The 19,606-nt window shown below is 56.2% G+C and overlaps 1 protein-coding gene across 1 annotated transcript in view; it reads left to right on the top strand.

The window, feature by feature from the left end:
* Positions 1-323: 323 nt before the first annotated feature.
* The window catches only part of PLEKHG4B (pleckstrin homology and RhoGEF domain containing G4B), a 48,639-nt gene continuing 29,356 nt past the window's right edge, over positions 324-19,606 (top strand). The window contains exons 1-8 of the mRNA XM_075541523.1: positions 324-372; positions 3,548-3,618; positions 6,258-6,348; positions 9,227-9,991; positions 11,040-11,210; positions 11,282-11,405; positions 14,548-14,641; positions 15,605-15,691. Of these exons, the coding sequence (XP_075397638.1) occupies positions 324-372; positions 3,548-3,618; positions 6,258-6,348; positions 9,227-9,991; positions 11,040-11,210; positions 11,282-11,405; positions 14,548-14,641; positions 15,605-15,691 (1,452 nt within the window). The remainder of the gene's footprint in view (positions 373-3,547; positions 3,619-6,257; positions 6,349-9,226; positions 9,992-11,039; positions 11,211-11,281; positions 11,406-14,547; positions 14,642-15,604; positions 15,692-19,606) is intronic.

The following is a 19,606-nucleotide window of genomic DNA, read 5'->3' as shown; positions in this document are numbered from 1 at the left end:
CGGGTTCGCAGAGCTTCCTCTGCTCCCGAGCTTGGCAGCCACCATCCCGTGTCTGACAGTTGGGTCCGAACCACGTGGTTCTTTAAGAAAAGCAGGAAGAATCATGTGGGCCCCGTGGCCGGCAGTCACACCGTCACTCGACACCGGCTGCTGTTGTTAGCGGCAGTCCAGTCGGTGCCGACTCCTCACGACTGAGCTCGACAGAAGGTCACCCCGCCGGGCCCCGCACCGTCCCCACAGTATCTCTTATGTCGGAGTCCAGTGTTGCAGCCACTGTGCCTGTCCATCTGGTCCAGAGGGGTGATGTCCCTACTTTACCAGGCATGACGTCCTTCTCCGGGGCTGCCCGTCCTGACGACACGTCCACAGTTGGTGAGGGGGCACCTCGCTGTCCTTGCTTCCAAGGAGCGCTCTGGCCTGACTCCTTCTGAGACAGATGACTTCCTGTGTGAGGTGGTTAAACAAGGTCAGGGTAGAGGTACCCACTGTTGCCAGGTGTCCTACAGGGGCAGACACTGGCCAGAGGTCAATAGGGGGGGCTCGTTGGATTCTGGGAGTTGTTTGAAGAGCACAGACCCAGACCCACTGTCTCATCAGCTCCTGGCCTCACAGCTAGGGGCTGGAGACTGCTCACGAACAGGTGGGGTGCACACAGCCCCTTCCCCACCTGCCTTTCTGTCCTCCGTGAGCAGTAAAGGGGACAGTCATGCTGGGTGCGCCCAGTGGATTCCATTCCAAGGGTCTTCACGGCTGCACTCTCTCAGCAGAGCAGACCACCCTGCTGTTGTCCGGGCCCCGCAGGGGGGCTTTGAACCGCCAGCCTTAGCTTAGTTGTTGGGGCTACTGCTGCTCGGTGCCACGGAGCCGTCCTGCCTCATCGCGACTCCACGTGCCACAGAGCATCACACCACCCGGTCCAGTGCCAGCCTCACATTGGCTTGAGGTCTATGCCCGTTGCCGCAGCCACTGTGTCCATCCATCTTGTCCGGGTCTTCGTCTCTGACCCTCCACTTTTCAAAGCAGGAAGTGCCTTCTCCAGGGACTGTCTCTCCTGGAAACCCGTCCATGGTACGTAAGACGAAGCCCGCCGTCCTTGCCTCTGGGGAGCACTCTGGCCATCCTCCTCTGAGACAGATCTGTGTGTTCTCTGGGTGGTGCTGCTTGCTTTCAACCTGCTGCTTCTCCAGTACCATAGTTCAAGTGCACCGATCTTTCTTAGGTCTTCCTTATGCAGCGTCCTATTTCCAGGTGCACACGAGGCAGTTGAGCAAAGCAGTGCTTGGGTCAGGCGCACCTCAGTCCTCAAGGTCACCTCCTTGCTTTGCAACACTCTATAGAGATCTGGTGCAGCCACAGATTTACCGTCATTGGATCTCTTGACCGCTGCTTCCATGAGCATTGGTTGTGGATCCAAGCAGGGTAAGATCCTTGACACCTTCCACCTCTTCCCCTTTATCACGATGTTACCCACTGTCAAAGATGCAGTGTGGAAAGCTTCCTTCCAGCCACTCCCTCCAGGAGTTCAGGCAGGTGGTTTTCCTCTGGAAAGCACCCGTGGGAAAGGTTGAGGGCGGCCAGGTGTGTTGTCTGAAGGCAGGATCCCAGGACGGCGTTGGCAGAGCAGATTGGCCCAGACAAAGGGGCATGCACTGTGCTCCGAAGGTGGTTTGTCTTGGCTGCGTGTAATGGGTGTTGGCACAAGGACAGGAGGAGGAGAAGACCTGCGTCTGGTTGCGCTGCCGCATCCTGCCAAAGAGCCTCCCAGACAAAGGATGTGAAGGAGAAAGGCCTTTCCCACCCAGCTCCCAGAGCACCCGGGGTGCAGGTGCACGGGCAGGTGGGGCCTGGCCCAGTGAGTGTGGGCGGTTGTCCTCGCCGGACCCAGGAGGAGGGAAGTCAGGCATGCTATGATGGGGCGATAGGACAGGCCCCTCCCAGGTTTCCCTTGTTTCCGAGAGAAATAAGTGTGCGTGCACACAAACACATACACACTCGCACACCCCACAGAGGTGGGACATGCCCCCAGTGCACTGTTCCGCTTGGAAATTGGAGGACGGGTCTCGGAGCATCTCGCAACAGTCTGGACTCGGGGTCATTTATGCTGAGTGGAGTAAGCCCAAGGGCAAATGTGCTATGAGACCACGGAAGTCGGCAATATGCCTCCACCCTGAGCCTTCCTGGATGGCTACCGGGGAAGGGGAATCACTAATGAGGCCATGAGCTCACAGCCCAAGAGTGGATTCTGACTAGCCGTGACTCTGCAGGGCAAGGGAGAACTGTCCCTGTGGGATTAAAGAGACTATAACTTTAAAGAGATTGTAACTCTTTTTCCCCCTTGTTTCTTTTCTTAGTCATTTTACTGGGGGCTCATCCCTCTCTTATCACAATCCATCCATCCATCCATTGTGTCAAGAACATTTGCACATTTGTCGCCATCAGCATTCTCAAAACATTTTCTACTTGAACCCTTGGTATCAACTCATTTTTTCTTCCCTCCACTGCCCTCCCTCCCTCATGAACCCTTGATAATTTATAAGTTATTGTTAGTTTTCATGTCTTACACTGACTGATGAGACTATTAACTCTTTAAAGACGCAGAAAGCCTCGTCTTTCACCCTCGGAGCGGCTGGTGGGTTCAGACCACAGACCTGCCCTGTCAGTGGCTGAGTGCTTCACTGCTGGACCACCAGGGCTCCCCCTGAGGCGCCCTACAACGTCACACCCTAGAGAGAGCCCGCAGGGTCTCAAGGAGGAAGGTCAGGCCATGACCTGGCTGGAAAGCTCACTGTGAGTTCAAGGCTGATCCATGGACACCAGCCTCTCTCTCCATCGGTCTCTAAGCAGACGCGCGTGGGGCCCTCTGGGAACCACAGGGACAGATGTCCTGGGGGTGTGAAGCTGCTGCAGAGGCAGCCCCTGTGTGGTCTCCCCAAGAACACATCTCCACACAAAGTGGGGGTTTGCTCAGGACTGTGAACTTGCCTGTGCAGGCCCTGGATTGTGGGCCAAGTTGACCAGTGCCTCTTGGTCTCGACATGCTCCCCCAGTCCCACTGCAAGGTCTCGGGTGGAACGAGGGGTCCTTCTGGCCTCCGGCATCCTCTCTTGTTGGTTGGGCGGAGTGTCCACTGGAGGGGCCTTCTCCGTTACCCGAGGGGCCAGAGAGGTGCATGAGCAGGACGTTAGCAGAGGCCCCTTGGAGACATGTCAGCACACTGACCCGGAGAGGAAGAAGGGGTGGCTGCCACCCCCTCGCTGGCTGGGACCGTCCGCCGCGCCCATCACTAGCAGGTCGCAGCAGGTCTGTGGAAGCCACAGGGGACATGCCCTGGCCTTGGCACTACCAGGAGTTGGAGCTCAGAGACGGCAGGGCTGGTGTCTTCACCCGGGTAGTGCTGCGTCGGGGTCAGCAGGAGGGGCAGTGAGGAGCCTTCCTTCTACTGTGACAGACCCTCCCCTCTCAGGTGAGGAGACTGGCGAGGGAGGCACTGGCCCTTGCAGCCTGCCCAGGGAGAGTGAGGTGGGGCCTGTCTGCCCGCTCTGTCCAGCTCCCCGCGCTGGGGCCATGCAGTTCGGCCTGGCCTCTGGGCTCTGCCGCAGTGGGCAAGATGGGCCACACGTGAGTGTGCCCAGGTGACCGTGGGTGAGAGAAGCCAGACATCTGTGCAGGCGAGCACGGGGCGCGTAAATCCTGACTTGTTTGGTGCTGTTGTGCCGGCTGCATCCAACTGAATAAACACCACCCGGCCTGCCCGTCCTCAGGAGCAATGATCTGCCTGAGCTGTGTGGCAGCCACGGTGCCCGTCCTTGCGAGCCGTCTTCTTTCATCAAAGCATGATGCCCTTCCCCAGCGATGGGTCTCTCTGAGACCACATCGGAGTCTGTGGCCAGGAGCCTGGGCACCCTAAGTGGTCAGGAACAACCTCTCTCCAACACATGTCCGTTTGTCATTCAGCCAGCCCGTGGTGCTTCCTCCATCCACCAGCACAGCGTGTTTCTGGAGAAGAGCGCTGCGCGCACCGTGACTGCTCAGAGGAAGGCAGTGCGGTGTTGGGAGAAGCGCGGCCAGACTGCTCCTTAGAGGCGAGGATGGCGTGACTTTGTCTTACTGACGAAGGGCAGGCTGTCAGCAGAGCCTGGTCCCTGGAGAAGGATGGGCTGTTTGGTCAAGTGGATGGGGCGATGGAAACAAAGAGGAAGTCCCTCAGCGAGGTGGACTGACCCGGTGGCTGCATTCTTGGGCTCAGGCACAGGGACCGTGGTGAGCGCCGGCACCTGACAACCACAGCGTGATGGTTTCAGTGTTTTTCACCGTGATTCAAAAGCAGCAGTTCTCCTTTGGTCTTTCTTACTTGTGTGCATGGGAGGTGCTTGGAAATACCTGGGCTTGGGGAAGCGATAAAGCCCACCTGGAAGAAGCATTCCAGCCTGTGTGATCATGAGGTAATCAGGTATCAGGCATCAGAAGACCCAAACCAAACATGTGGATGTGAATGAGGGGGTTGGAGTGGAGACCCAAAGCCCATCTGTAGACAACTGGACATCCCCTCACAGAAGGCTCACAAGGAAGGGACAAGCCAGCCAGGGTGCAGAGTAGCACTGACGAAACATACAAGATTCCTCTCGTTCTTTAATGCTTCCTCCCCCCCACTATCATGACCCCAGTTCCACCTTACAAATCTGGCAAGACCAGAGCATGTACATGGGTACAGATAAAGAGCTAGCAACACAGGGAATCCAGAACAGATTAACCCCTTAGGAACAGTAATGGGAGTAGCAATAGCATGAGGGTAGGGGGATGGTGGGGAGAGAAGGGGGACGAACAACAGGAACGTGGGTGGGGGAGACCGCAGACAGTGTAAGATAGGAAACTAATAATTATTAAATTATCAAGGGTGGGGGAGGGAGGAAAAAACCGAGCTGATACTAAGGGCTCAAGTAAAAAGAAAATGCTTTGAAAAGGATGATGGCAACATATGTACAAATGTGCTTGATGTAACTGATGCATGGGTTGTTGGTTGTAAGAGCTACAAGAGCCCCCAATAAAATGATTTGTTGAAGAAAAGAAAATGCCGGGGCATAGGCCAGGCATAGGCCAGGCGCCCCACTCTGCATCACCTCCAAGGGACCTTATGCAGCTGGTTTGCCCAGAGCCCGGCGTCCTTTGAGTGTGTGGCTCTGTGTGCATGAGTGTTACTTGTGGGTCCAGCCAGCAAGAAATCCTCTCACTCATGAGACCAAACGCGCTGCCTTAGAGTCAGTTCCGACTCACTCTCCCTACAGGACAGAGCAGATCCGCCCCCGGGGGTTTCCGACACCGTGTGAAATCTCTGTGGGAGGAGAAAGCCTCATCTTTCTCTCGGAGCGGCTGGTCATTCTGAACTGCCGGCCTTAGGGTTTGTGGGCCAACCTTCACACCACCGGGGTTCCTCCAGTGAGATCCTCGACAGCCTCAGTGTTTCCTGCTCTTATCACCATGCTGTCTGTGGGTCCAGCTCTGTGGCTCTTGGTCTCTTTACATTGAGTTCAAATCCATCCTGAAGGCTGCAGTCCCTGATCTTCATCAGCAAGGGCTTGAAGTCCTCGCGTCTTCTACCTACTGCAGGTTGTTACTACGCCTCCTCCAATCCGGGCCCCATTGACTGCTGCTGCCGTCTTCGGAAATGCTGGTGGTTATTCAGGGAAACTTTGAGCACAACTGCTGTCCTTAGACTCTGGGGTCCTGCTTTTAGCCCTTTCAGCTTCCAGTCATCATTCCCAGCCTTGCATTCCCCTCCCTGCCAAGGGGACCCTCTGGTGGCATTTCCTCAGGAAATCTCACATCCCGAAATAGCCTTCAGTTTCCAAGAGAAAGCAATTCCTTCATGATATGAAAGCGTGCTGGTCCAGGGGGAACAAGAGTGTGGCTGAGTGGGCGGAGTGGTCCCAGGACTGAGGCCCTGTGACCCCACTCTCTGTCCTGCCCGACTGTAAAAAGGGCTGCGTGGCCACAGGCTATCCCCTAAGTCGGACCAGGAGTATGAGGCTGGCGGGTGGCCGCATCCAAGTGCAGCTTAAGGTGTGGGCTTGAAGGGCTGGACTTGGGCGTTTGGGAGGCACCTGGTGTTCTCTCGTCCTCAATCCCTGCGTGCTCTCCCCACCAACCCCCCAAGGCAGAGTGTGAGGTCTGCAGTCTGGGTACATCTGCACCCAAGGGGGCTGGGGTGGAAACATTGGACCTGCGGAGTTGGCCTGAGCATCTGCACCCATCTGTCCCAGGACGGGGAGCCCCTGGACGCCCATGTCCAGGCCATACTCGCTGCCCTCTACCTGCCCTGCAAGACCACAGTGGCCACGGTCCTCTGGCAGCGTTGACGTCCTCGTACTGGCCAGAGGACCCAGAAGATGCTGCAGAGTCTACAGCAGGAGGCCGGTGGGAGACCTTCTGCAGTAGGAGGGGTCCCCGGTCCAGGAGGATGGTGGAAGGGGACCTAGCACTTGCAGGGGTACTTGGGGCAGAGAGCATTGGGTGGTCGGTGAGAACATCATGTGGTGAGAATGTTGCAGGGGGGGACCCAGGAAACGGAATAACAGACCCCCCCAGGTGAGCAAGGCCGAGAGGTGAAGCACCCAGCTTTGTGGCGGTGAGCTGACTCAGTGCGCCCATGTGCCAGAGCGGAGCACTGCCAGTCCTCAGAGCTCTCCTTCAGCGCGAGCCCACTGTTGCAGCCACTGTGCCATCCATCTTTCTGCTGCCCTCCTCTGTGTCACGCGTGGTGTGTGTCCTTCTCCAGGGACTGACCACGTATCCGCAGTACCTCCATCCTTGCCTCTGGGGAGCCTCCTGCTGTCCTCCTTCCAAGACAGATATGGTTCTTCTGGCAATCCCTGGCATTACGACTCCTCCCCGGCACCGTCATTCACTGTCATGCGTCGTCCATCTTCCTTATTCCGTGTCCCACTGTCACAGGCATCCGAGGCCACTGAAAAGACCATGATTTGGGTCAGGCCCATCCCTGCTTTTCCACCCTCACAAGAGGTCTTGTGCAGGAGGCTTACCCAATGCACTGCACCCTTTGGCCTCCTGACTGTCTGGGACTGTGGGAACGTGGCCGTCTTAAGGCAGAAAAGGGGGTGAAGTTTTGCTTCATCTCAGCCTTGGGTAAACCATGGAAGGGAGCATGTGGGCACTGGGGAGTGCACAGTGCTCAGAGGACGGTGGGGTGCATGAGGGCAGTTCTCCTCGGACCCCTTCCCTAGCTCCAAGGCTGCCCCAGCTTGCGGGGGTCAGGAGACAGGCCTTGGGAAAGGCCCAGAGAAAGGAAGCTGGTGCCTGACCTCTGGTGGCTAGTTCACCACCCCCTGGGGCCCATGGTGCTGTCCAATCTGGAGGAGACTCCTGGGATGAAGTGCTTCAAGCCACCCCTCCCTGTCTGCCCACCGGGCAGAGGGCCAGGCTGCAGCCCTGTGGGCACTGTGTCTGGTGGGGGGGTGGAACAGGGAGAGGGCCAGCCGGATGGCAGTGGGGACACTCCCTCCTTTCCACATCAGGCCTCTGCAGGCTGCCGTTGCGATGAGGGGTGGCCGGGAGGGTGGAGACCCCCAGGGCCAGCGAACTTGATGGCCTGCGCTGGTTACCATAACCCAACTCTGGCTTCCCGAAAAGAGCTGCACGTGGGCCCTGTGCTTGGCTGATGGGAGGAGGGGAGCCCAGCTCTGTGGCTGTGGAAATACTCAGGGTCAGACTCTGTTCATGGCCTGGTGACAACAGGCTCCCGGGATCAAGAACAGACTACCCCACCACCACCCCCTTCCAGGGTTAGTTAGGCTTAGCGCCCCGACATCCTGGGGACCAGCGTGTGTGGACCCCGGCGTCTGTGAGATGCTAGCGTAACGGCTAGGTATGGGCCAGGGCCGGTGTGGGGTGGGGAGGGCAGGGTGGGGGGAGAGTTGAGAAAGGCCTCCCCTTTGTCACCTCCGTCCTACCCGAGATGCAGACGACGCTGGTCTCTGCTGCCACCTGCTGTTCATCACGGGACACTGTTGCCACGTCACAGACCCAGGCTCCGCTGGGCCACAGCTCCTACAGCCAGGACTGGCCTGCCCTGCACCTTTCCACGGATAGAGCTCCCCACCCCCAAACTCTGGCGAGGAAGCCAGAGGTAGGAGAGACACCAGGAGCTGGAGAGACAGAAATAGAGAGGGACACACACACACACACACACAGGCTGAGAGACAGAAACAGAGACAAATAGGCTGAGAAACGCAGAAAGACAAGTTGAGAGGATGAGAGAGACACACAGAGACAGATAGAAAGAGAGACACAGCGAGAATTGAACAGAGAGAAATACAGATGCAAAAACAGAGAGGCACAGACACACAGAGAGAACTAGAGGCTCCGAGACACATGAGAGGGAACACTCATGCATAGAGACAGAGGCTGGGGGGACAGAGTAAGAGAGGCGGGCAGCCAGGCTACACACAGAGGGGCTGAAGGTACCACCTTGGCATGAGCCCTGGGCTAGTGCCCCACCAGCTGAGCCCCTCCAAGATGCCCAGCTCACAGCCCGGGGCAGAACACAGGCCCTGGGTGTGGAGATGGAGCTCCTGCCCTGAGGTCCGACACCACGCAGCCCAGAGGCCCGGCCACTGCTGAGGGGCATGCAGACTGAGGGCACTGGCCACTGCGGAGTTGAGGGGTTGATGTTTTCTTAAATTGGGGGACTGGATTGCACCCCCCCCCACCAAAACAGACAAGCCCAGGGGTGGCCCTAGCAGGCTGTCCTGTGCAGAGGGATGGGACTGTGCCCTGCTGAGGGGTCTGGATCATTCATGGGGTATGTTTGTGGGTGGGGGCTGGTAATAGGAGTTACGGGCCCAGGTGCCCCCTCCTCTCCACTGTGAGCGGAAGTGAGCTTGGCAGGATCCAGTGCAGAGACCTGGGGATGTTGGGGCTAGACTGCTAGGGCCTCCAGGTGGTCTGTCTAGTCTGTCCCTGCCCGCTAACCTGGCTTCTCTCCTGTCCTCTGTCCCAGGCCCAGCACACCGCAGACCAGTCCACGCCAGGTGTTCAATATAAGGTGGTGGTGCAGCTGGTGGCCACCCAAGGAGGCCAGCTTGGGCCCGGTGACTTGTGCACGCAGGTGGTGGCAGAGGCAGCCAGACTGGTCCGGGCGGGTCCCCTCCCGCAAGGTCGAGGCAGGAGCATGTCCCTGTCCTTGTGGCCATGTACGGCCATGTCTTTGCAGGAGAGCTTCTGGAGTGGGTGAGCGCCGAGCGGGGCGGCTTCCCCCTGCAGGACTGCCTGCTGGCCACCAGCCCCAGTGTCCACCACGCCCCATGGGACAGCATCTTGGACTCGGCCTTCGTCCCACAGGACCTCCCTTGGCCTGAGTGTCTACAGCCCCACAGCGCCCAGGAGGCCCCCACCTCGGCCATGGCCGGTCCCTGTTCCCAGCAGGGCACCTCCACCCTGCAGCCCCCCAGTGGGTGCCCAGGCCGAGGGCCCCAGGCCCTGAGCAAGAGCTCCAACGAAGGTGTTGGAGAGCCACAAGGAGGGCCGGGGCTCCTGGACGGAAGGGGCAGCCCCGAGGCCTTCTACACAGGTGGGTCCAGCCCAGGCCCTGGAGGGCGATGGTTCCGGAAGTCCTACGTGGAAGCCCTTCGAAACCCCGTGCCCCTGGGCACCAGCTCTGAGGAGTCCCTCCTGGATGAAGCTGCAGACGAAGCAGTCAGACCCTTGACCCCAGGCAGCAGACCCAAGGTGACCACCAGCCCAGTGCAGAGGACGTCCCGGGGGAGCCACCTGCATACGGACAGAGCAGTCATGGCGTCCAGGAGGTCCAGGTCTTGGGACAAGCCCCTGCAGAGCCCCCTTGGCAAGACCCGACAGGAGACCAGTGACCCATCTGGCCACCAGCCCGAGGGCCGCCCTGGGGGTCAGGCTGCTGGCAAGGGAACCGTTGGCAGCTGTGTGGCCGTGGGGAGCCCTGAGAGCCCCCAGGAGAAAGAAGGTACATGCCCAGCCCACATCTCACGCACTGGTCCCAGGCTTGGGCGAGCTGTCTCCAAGCCCATGTGGACTCCAGACGGACTTGCCCCGACGCTGCTCCCAATGACAGGATGGAAACCGGGATCGTTAAAGATCATTCATCCCCGTCCTGCTTCCAGGGGGGTAGCTGTGCCCGCAGGTGTGGCCGGTCTCCCTGGGGGGACCTTCAGGGACCCAGGATTTCTTCTGGTGTCACTGTTACTGAGCTGATGACTGGCTGCCCTCAGGCCTCAGAGGGAGATCCTCCCAACGGCCTCTTTCTTTCTCCCTTTTTTTTTTTTAAAAAGATCATTTTATTGGGGACTCATAACAATTCATCCATCAGGTGTATCAAGCACATTTGTACATAGGTTGCCATCATCATTTCCAAAACATATTCTACTTGAGCCATTGGTATCAGCAACTCTTTTGTCCCCTCCCGCCCCCACCCTCCTTCCCTCATGAACCCTTACTAATTTATAAATTACTTTTATTTTCATATTTTATACCATCCGCTCTCTCCCTTCAGCCATGTTTCTGTTGTTTGTCCCTCTGGGGTGGGGTTGGGGGATTGCACATCGATCATTGTGATTGGCTCCCCCTTTCTCTCCCCACCTTTCCCCTACTCTCATGGTCTCTCCACTCCGATTATTGGTCCTGAGGGGTTTACCTGTCCTGGATTCTGTGTGTCTAGAGCTCTTATCTGCACCAGCGTACATGCACCGGTCTAGCTGGATTTGTAAGGTAGAACTAAGGTCATGATAGTTGGGGTGGGGGGAGTTGACCCATTTAATTTGCAAAACCTTTTCCTTGTGAGCTGGCTGAACGTGCAGAGCAGATCCATCAGCAGCTCATCCACAGGGTGCTACGTGGCTTTGGTTTCTGTCCCACCCCCACCCTGCCCTTCCTGTGTGTAGGCCTCCTCCTCCCCCCTAACCTCTGAGCTTGGTCGCGGATGGGCTTTGGGGGACTGGGGGCTTGCTGCCTCCTGGTGGGATGCTTCCCTTACAGCCTTCTGTCTTTATTGGCAGGTGTTCCCCTCGCCTCCACTGGCTCCCCGAGACTGGTGCCCGGCACCTTCTCTGACAAGCAGCCCCAGCTGCTGGGCCCCAAGGGTGTCAGGACTCCCGAGCTTGGGGTGCCCGCTCAGGCATGGGGTGACATCTCGGCACTGCTACATGTGGGTTCTGTGATGCTTCCAGGTGAGCAGCCCTGTCTTCTGTGGACGGGTCCCCAGACTCAGCCCAAACTTACCACGTCTCTTTCCCCACAGGGACCCGGGACCGCGGTGGCCGGGCGGTTGTGCAGGTGTGCACAGGCGGCCCGTCCTGGGCCGGGGAGCAGGCCTCTCGTGCCGAGCTGACCCGCCTCCTACTGTATCTGCACAGCGTTCCCAGGTGGGCCCCCAGGGGTGACATCAGCAGCTGGGATGGCTCTCCGAGAGAGGGCCTCCCTCTGGCTGCAGGCCGCCTGGCTGACTGTTAGTCCGGGTGGACTAGAGACAAATTCATGAAAGCACTCATGTGTATAAGAAATAGAGCTTTATATAAAGAGTAATTGGAAAAAACTAATAAAACAAAGAGTGATTGTACATTAAGTAAACAGCCCAGCCCAGATCAACTCCTTAAGTCTGATATTAGCCCATGTGCCCCATATCTATCTATGAAGTCCTCTTCTGACTCACGAAGCACATTTAATGACGCTGAATGCAGGAAGATCACAGACCAGTGGGTGGAAAGTCTTGTGGATCCAGTGGCATTGGAAACATCTCAGCACTGGCAGGGGTCTCCACATCGCTCCTTCAGCTCCAGGGCTCTAGTTTAGCTCCACATGTCTTCACCTCAGGAATGTCTGCCAGGGAGTGAGCTTGTATCCTGCCTCCAAATGAGGTTATCAAGCTGTGATCTGGTTGACAGGCTAAGCTTCACCCCTTCACTCTTAGTCCTCTCAAATTGACAACAGATTATGTAACTACCACACCAGCCCTCTGCCATCAATGCTCCTGTTCCATCTGTCCTTCAGACCTCCGGGCCCTGCCAGCCCCAGCCCACACTGGTTTCCCACCCCAGAGTGGGTGCCGCAGTGCCCCCATGCCCTGCACCTGTGCCCGCCCCGTCACCTGGTATAGCAGGTAAAGTGTGGGCCTAGGTGGAGACAGAAGAAGGAGCCAGTCGGCTCCCTAAGGTTGGCACTCTTGGAAACCCGACGAGGCTTGGGGCCTGTGCAGAAGGGCTAGTGGCATCCGGGCAAGACTGGGAGGCAGGCGGGAGCTGGCACAGCAGGGCCTTCACAGTAACACATGGGACCGCACGGAGTGGGAGCTGTGTCCGAGACGGGACTGGCACGTCCTTGCCCCTTGAGGACGAGAAGCAGATTCTAAAGCATGGGAGGACAGGCTGCTGAAACCCAAGGGCTCAGCTGGTGGCCTTCCTGCACAGTCCGCGTGTGCCAGGCTCCTCGGGGACGAGTGCACCTGAGAAGGTAAACCCACTGCCCTCGTGGGGTGTGGCCTGAGGCACGGGCATGCTAGCCTTGGCAGGGCCTGGCCTAGCTACCCCCCGGGGAGGAGCGTCTTGCTCACAGGGCCTGAGGGCGGGTGATGAGGGGTCCTGCATGCCTGTGGGCTTAGCTTGCAGGTAGACAGCCACCAACGTCCTCCTACCTGGGGTGACCAGTGCAGAGATTGCCCTACCGCCCATGCCCTCACCCCACCCACTAATCCGTCCATCTTCTGTCCAGCCGGCTCTCCTTGACCTGCCCACCAACCAGTCAGCCTTCATACGTACACACGTACAAACACCTGCCCACCCTCCATCCATCTAGACTCGATCCAGACTGCCATCTTTCCTCCATCTGTCCATTCTCCATCCCTCTGCCAGCCATCCCTCTTTCTTTCATCCATCCACCATCCCATTCACCCTACCCATTCATCCATCCGTTATCCCATTCACTCTACCATTCATTTATCCACCATCCCATTCACCCTACCCATTTATCCATTCATTCATTCACCCTACCCATTTATCCATCCACCGATTCATCCTTTCACCATCCCATTCACCTACCCATTCATCCTTCCACCCATCCACCATCCTATTCACCCTACCCATCCATCCACCTATCTAGCATCCTTTTAACCATCTTTAATCCATGTTTCCATCCATCCTCCAATCCTCACCAACAACCCTTTGTGCTTTTATGAATTCACCTCCTCCTTCACCATCCCTCTAACACCTTCTCACAAACCTTTTATCCTCCATCCACCAACATTCCATCCTTTGTCCATCCATCCGTCCATCCTACCATTTCACACATTTGTCCATCGATCCTCTGTCCATTGACCAACTGTCCACCCTTTCTCCCTCTGCCCATCCATCCTCCCTTGGTGTATCCTCCAGCCATGTATCCTTCGTGCAGTCTTCGATGCCCCAGGTGCTCCACCTTCATTAGTCCTCCTGCTCATGCAGTCACTGAACATACATTCCCCATCCAGCCTCCACTCAGCTGCCCATCCGTGTGTCTATTTATCCCTAACTATCTGTCCAGCATTTACCTAAGGAATACAGAGGAGAATGTACATACAAGTGAATACAGATGCCAAATAAAGTTGGCTTCCGCTTTCATCTCGACACAGGTTGTGCGTGGTGGCTGGAGAAAGGAGGAGGCAACGATGGGGTGGGCGGAGCACGTGTCCATTCTGGGATCCACAGCTGGAGGCACAGGTGGACCCGGGTACTAGGTTGCCCTGGAAGCGGCAGTGAAGATGCTTACACGGAGAAGGAGAACTAAGGGAAATGACTTTGTCTGGCCAGGCTAACCTGGGCTGTTTGTCCAGTTAAATTTTGAACTCAGCTCACTGCCACTGGGTGGGTCCTGGCCCACAGCAACCCTGTAACTCTGTACAGGAGTAGAGCGTCGCAGCTCTCTCCCCTGGTGCGGCTCGTGGTGCCGAACCACTGACTATGTGGTTGGCAGCTTGACGCGTAACCTGCTGTGCCGGCAGGGGTCCTCGGATTTAGAATGGGCTGCGCCAGTCGCCACTGTGGCAAAGTTTGTCAAGTAATTCCCAGATGAGCTGGTGCTTCTGAGAGACAGCCACATGGCGGGTGTGGACCTGCTCCCTCTGCGAGATCGGCACCCCTTTCTCTTCCTGTTCCCCCTCCGGAGCGAGTGCCCCCAAACCAGGCAAACAGGCAGGAATGCTTGGGGTCTCTGCTTTCCCCGGGGGAGGCTGAGGACCATGAGCCACTTCACGCTTGCCTGGTGTGTCTGAGCCCTGGGAGGGGCGACCCCAGCAGGGCCCATAGCCATCCCCCCTAACTCCGAGGCCCTGCATGCAGGCAGACCTGACAAGGTGAGTTGGTTACAGACTGCTCATCGCTGTCACCCACCGACGACTAGCACTGACCTGAGACGGGGCGGAGTCCCCGCCTCCGGCTGAAGGGGCCTCTGGTCACTGCTCACACTTGGGGTGGAGGACCTGTTTCGTGAGAACCCTGAGCCATTCTCGTCCAGCAATGCCCATCCCTCTCTCTGCAGGAAGGAGGTGCGGGACCTGGGACTGGTCGTCCTGGTGGATGCGAGGAAGGGTCCGGTCACCCCTGCTCTCTCCCAGGCCCTCTTGGCCCTGCAGGTGAGGTGGGAAGCTGGTGGGCCAGAGCATTGCATTCAAACGGGAGAGAGATATGAGGGAGCGTGGAGTCAGCAAGCCCCCAGACCTGGTCTTTCAGGGTCAGGCAGGGCCATCGGGCTAAGGAACATCTGCCTGTCTGTCCGTCCTCCGGTCCATCGGGGAAGCTGTGTTCTGGAGTGGCTGCAGAGCCTTACAGCCTGGCAGGACTACGTGTGTGGGTGCTGCGAGTTCATAGTCTGTCAGAAAATCAGGGTACAGGGACAAGCATTCCCCCCAAAGGCTGAGGCATGGACAAGGGAGATGGACTCATTGTGGGGGAGGAGGCCCTGGAACACTCAGCTGGCAGCTGCATCCAGCTTCTAGGGCCCACGTGGGGCCCTCTGGCTCCCCTGATGGGTGTGCACAGGCCCCCTGAGGCCAGACTGTGCTGGGGACTGGGTGTGTGGGCTTTGCGGGGCCATGATTCCTCTCCTGCCCTGGAATCCCATCTTTCCTCCTCCCACTGAGGCTAACGGCCACTTCTCCGCCCATCTCTGCTGCACATGCAGCAGGACCTTCATACTGAGAGTCACCAAGCAAGATATGGGGCAAGGGAAGATCGGGCAGTATCATGGGTTGAAGGGCATCCCTTGACGGGCTGTGTGTGTTGTGGGGTTGTTGGTGTGATTCTCTGTATCTGAGATCCAGGAAGGGTGACTCTATAGAGACAGCTAATAGGATAATCGTTTCTTGGGGATACGGCAAAGGGGGGCTGCGGGGAAAGGGAGCTAATAGCGAGGAGAACAAAACCAAAACTGTCTAAAGCGCATTGTGCCGACGACACCAGTACACATGTCGAGCCGTTGAATTGTATGGTGTGTGAGTTTTGTGTTAATAAAACTTTAATAAAGAAAATCAAAAGATAACATTTTCCTGAGGGGGGTGGGAAATTACAGAGCTAATCAATAACCTTTCTTATTTCAGAACACCGCGCCTCCCGTAATTCATAGCATTTTGCTGCTGGTGGACAAAGAATCGGTGATTAAACCTGACAAGGAGGCCACCATGCAGGTGAATGTGGGCCCTTAGCATCGGGGCGGATGGATAGCTGATAGAGTGGTTGAGGGCGCACATCTGGGGTGGGTGGTGTAGCTGATACAGTGGGTGAGGGTGCACATCTAGAGGTGATAAGGTATCTGATAGAGCGGGTGAGGGCGCACATCTGGAGGAGATAAGGTATCTGCTAGAGCGAGTGAGGGTGCATATCTGGGGAGATAAGGTATCTGATAGAGCGGGTGAGGACGCTCATCTGGGGAGATAAGGTATCTGATAGAGCGGGTGAGGATGCACATCTGGAGGAGATAAGGTGTCTGATAGAGTGGGTGAGGGTGCACATCTGGAGGAGATAAGGTATCTGATAGAGCGGGTGAGGGCGCACATCTGGGGAGATAAGGTATCTGACAGAGTGGGTGAGGGTGCACATCTGGGGTGGGTGGTGTATCTGATAGAGCGGGTGAGGGTGCACATCTGGGGAGATAAGGTGTCTGATAGAGTGGGTGAGGGCGCACATCTGGGGAGATAAGGTATCTGATAGAGCGGGTGAGGACGCACATCTGGGGAGACAAGGTATCTGATAGAGCAGGTGAGGGTGCACATCTGGGGAGATAAGGTATCTGATAGAGTGGGTGAGGATGCACATCTGGAGGAGATAAGGTATCTGACAGAGTGGGTGAGGGTGCACATCTGGGGTGGGTGGTGTATCTGATAGAGCGGGTGAGAGTGCACATCTGGGGAGATAAGGTGTCTGATAGAGTGGGTGAGGGCGCACATCTGGGAAGATAATGTATCTGATAGAGCGGGTAAGGGTGCACATCTGGGGAGATAAGGTGTCTGATAGAGTGGGTGAGGGCGCACATCTGGGGAGATAAGGTATCTGATAGAGTGGGTGAGGGTGCACATCTGGCGAGATAAGGTGTCTGATAGAGCGGGTGAGGGCGCACATCTGGGGAGATAAGGTATCTGATAGAGCGGGTGAGGACGCTCATCTGGGGAGATAAGTTATCTGATACAGTGGGTGAGGGTGAACATCTGGGGAGATAAGGTATCTGACAGAGTGGGTGAGGGTGCACATCTGGGGTGGGTGGTGTATCTGATAGAGCGGGTGAGGGTGCACATCTGGGGAGATAAGGTGTCTGATAGAGTGGGTGAGGGCGCACATCTGGGGAGATAAGGTATCTGATAGAGTGGGTGAGGGCGCACATCTGGGAAGATAATGTATCTGATAGAGCGGGTAAGGGTGCACATCTGGGGAGATAAGGTGTCTGATAGAGTGGGTGAGGGCGCACATCTGGGGAGATAAGGTATCTGATAGAGTGGGTGAGGGTGCACATCTGGGGAGATAAGGTGTCTGATAGAGCAGGTGAGGGCGCACATCTGGGGAGATAAGGTGTCTGATAGAGCGGGTGAGGACGCATCCCCTCACAGGCAGCATTTGTGTCTGCAGCCCAGTGGGAACCTGGAAACCCAGCTCTTATCTCCTACGTTCTGCGGGAGTCTGGCAAAGTAATGTAAAATCTGGACTTTCTTCCCCACCAGGTGGTTTTTCTCTCCTATTCTCTTTTCTTGCTGTTTTCCTCTTTTATCTGAAAATGCCTTCATTTTGCCTTCATTCTGATAGGATGCTTTCTCTCTACAGGTAGTGGTTGATCTAGGAAGTGAGTCGGTCGGGTAACTTGCGATAAGTCGGTGCTGAGGCACTTTGAATACTTCTCCTTTTTCAGGTTTCATTTCAAAACACTGCCACGTCTTGAACGTAAGATCATAAAATCGATCATCTGTGAGGGAACATTGCAAGATGGTAACGTCAGCAAGTCAGATGCTGCACCACTGGATGCTGTGCTTACTGCTGACAATGAGGTGTGGGGAAAGACAAACGGGAAGGAGCCACTGTAGGGACAGCTTCTCAGGGACTCGCGGGATCTAGGGTCGGTTTTTGTTGGTTCTTTCCCGTCAGCGGTTGTAAGAGGTTGGTCTACTGTCTTCTGGCCCTCCTCGTTTCAGACGCAGAGCCCACGCTAATTCAGACCTTTACCCCTCCACATGCACGGGGCCTCGCTGGTGCATGATGGATTAGTTTCATGCTCTGCTGGGCCAACAAATTGAGCAGGGTGCGCCTTGACCTCGTTTTCTGCATATGTGCCCTGCTCCAGCCTGGCCGACTCCTGAAAGTCCATGAACTTTGTCTGCCACCAAACAAGTTTCACCCATTACCTCTCGGAAAACATGTCTCTCCTGCCCGGGTTCTCTCCAGGGCTTCGGTTATGCTTATTGGTATTGTCCCACAGGCCGCGGAGATGTGTCCTCTCTCGTCTTCAGACACAATTATCTGTTGATCTGTCTTCAGAGGCACTAGCTCTTTACTCTGACATCTTCAAATTATGTGTTTATCGAATGGCTTATTCTATTCCAGATATTGGACTTACTCCAACATCTGAAGTGTGTTAGTCTGGGTTAACTAGAGAAACAAATCCAGGGAAACTCAATGTGTGTAAGAGAGTTTTATATCAAAGAGTAATTGCACATTAAGAAAACATTCCAGCCCGGTCCAGATCAAGTGTCTAAGTCTGATATTAGCCCATATGTCCGATACCAATCTGTAAATTCCTCTTCACACTCACGCAGCACATGCAATGATGCCGAACGCAGGAAGATCACAGGCCAGTGGGTGGAAAGTCTGGTGGATCCAGTGGTGGTGGAAGCATCTCAGCACTGGCAGGGATCTCCATGTGGATCCTTCAGCTTCAGAGCTCTAGCATAGCTCCAAGTGTCTTGTCAGCAGGAATGTCTCCCAGGAATTGAGTGTGAGCCCCCACTCCAGCGAGCTATTTATCTCCTTAGCAGCTCCAAATGAGCTCATCAAACTGTGACCTGATTGACAAGCTAAACTCCACCCTTCCAGTCTTAATAGTCTCATATTGACACCAGATTATGTAACTACCACATGAAGTTTCCAGTGAGTTAAAATTTTAAAAAAACACAACTATTTCTGCAGAGCTTTTCCATCCATCTATTGTAGCACGTGTCCCTTTGCCTCACTGAACGCAGTCACCGCAGCTGCTTTACAGTCCTTCTCCGCGAAGGCTGACATCTGCATCGTCTCGGGATTGTCCTCTGGGTTATTTTCCCCGTTGAGAATCGGTCCCGACACACATTTGTGTGTTGGATGACAACTGGGACGTTGTGAGTGCTCCGGTGTGGAAACTAGATTCTGTTGTAAACCTCTGGAGAGTGTTGTTGTTTCAGCATGGACCTAACCTGGCTCGACTGAAAGTGAAAACTCATAACCACCTTCATTGGGTTGACTCGGTTCTCTGAGCCTTCAGCCGCAGGCTCCTTTCGGTCTGCCCCGTGTGAGCAGAGACTCCCACCGGGTTGACACACTCCCGGGAACACCTTCCCTGCGTTTCTTCATTTGGGAATCTGCTTTCCCTTTCCCATGGCTGGGGCACAATCCCCACCCCCAAGCCTGTTCTCCGGCTCTTCACACAGGGAGATACCCAGTTGCTATCAGAGTTCCGCCCCTGCACATCTCATCATGAACACAGTGTACCACAGAAATGGGGGTGCTGCTCTGTGTTAATTGCTCCTACCTCATAGCTGCTGGTCACCCTCCTGAGCTTTTGGATCATAGTCTTGAACTTGGACTTTGTGGGTTTTTAACTGAGAAAGGTCAACTGCCATGCTGAAAGGGGGGGTGGGCTTTCATCCTCCTCTTCCTTTCTGCCCCTTTCCTCTCCGCTCATCCGGCTGCCCTCTCTTCTTTCCACTGGTCAGTGTCTGTCTTTCAAGGAGGGCTTTTCTTCGGTTCCCTGTGGCCCCTTCTCTCACTCGCTCTCACCTCCTAGCTGGGCCCAGCCGCACTCTGTCCATTGATAACCACCCAGGCAAACCAGAGTGCAGGCCTCCTCCCGCCAGGAGCCATCGTCC

Source organism: Tenrec ecaudatus, chromosome 2, assembly GCF_050624435.1.
Source record: "Tenrec ecaudatus isolate mTenEca1 chromosome 2, mTenEca1.hap1, whole genome shotgun sequence".
Taxonomy (NCBI): Eukaryota; Metazoa; Chordata; class Mammalia; order Afrosoricida; family Tenrecidae; genus Tenrec; species Tenrec ecaudatus.
Note: the sequence above shows the minus strand (reverse complement) of the source record. Positions and strands in the feature narration are given on the sequence as shown.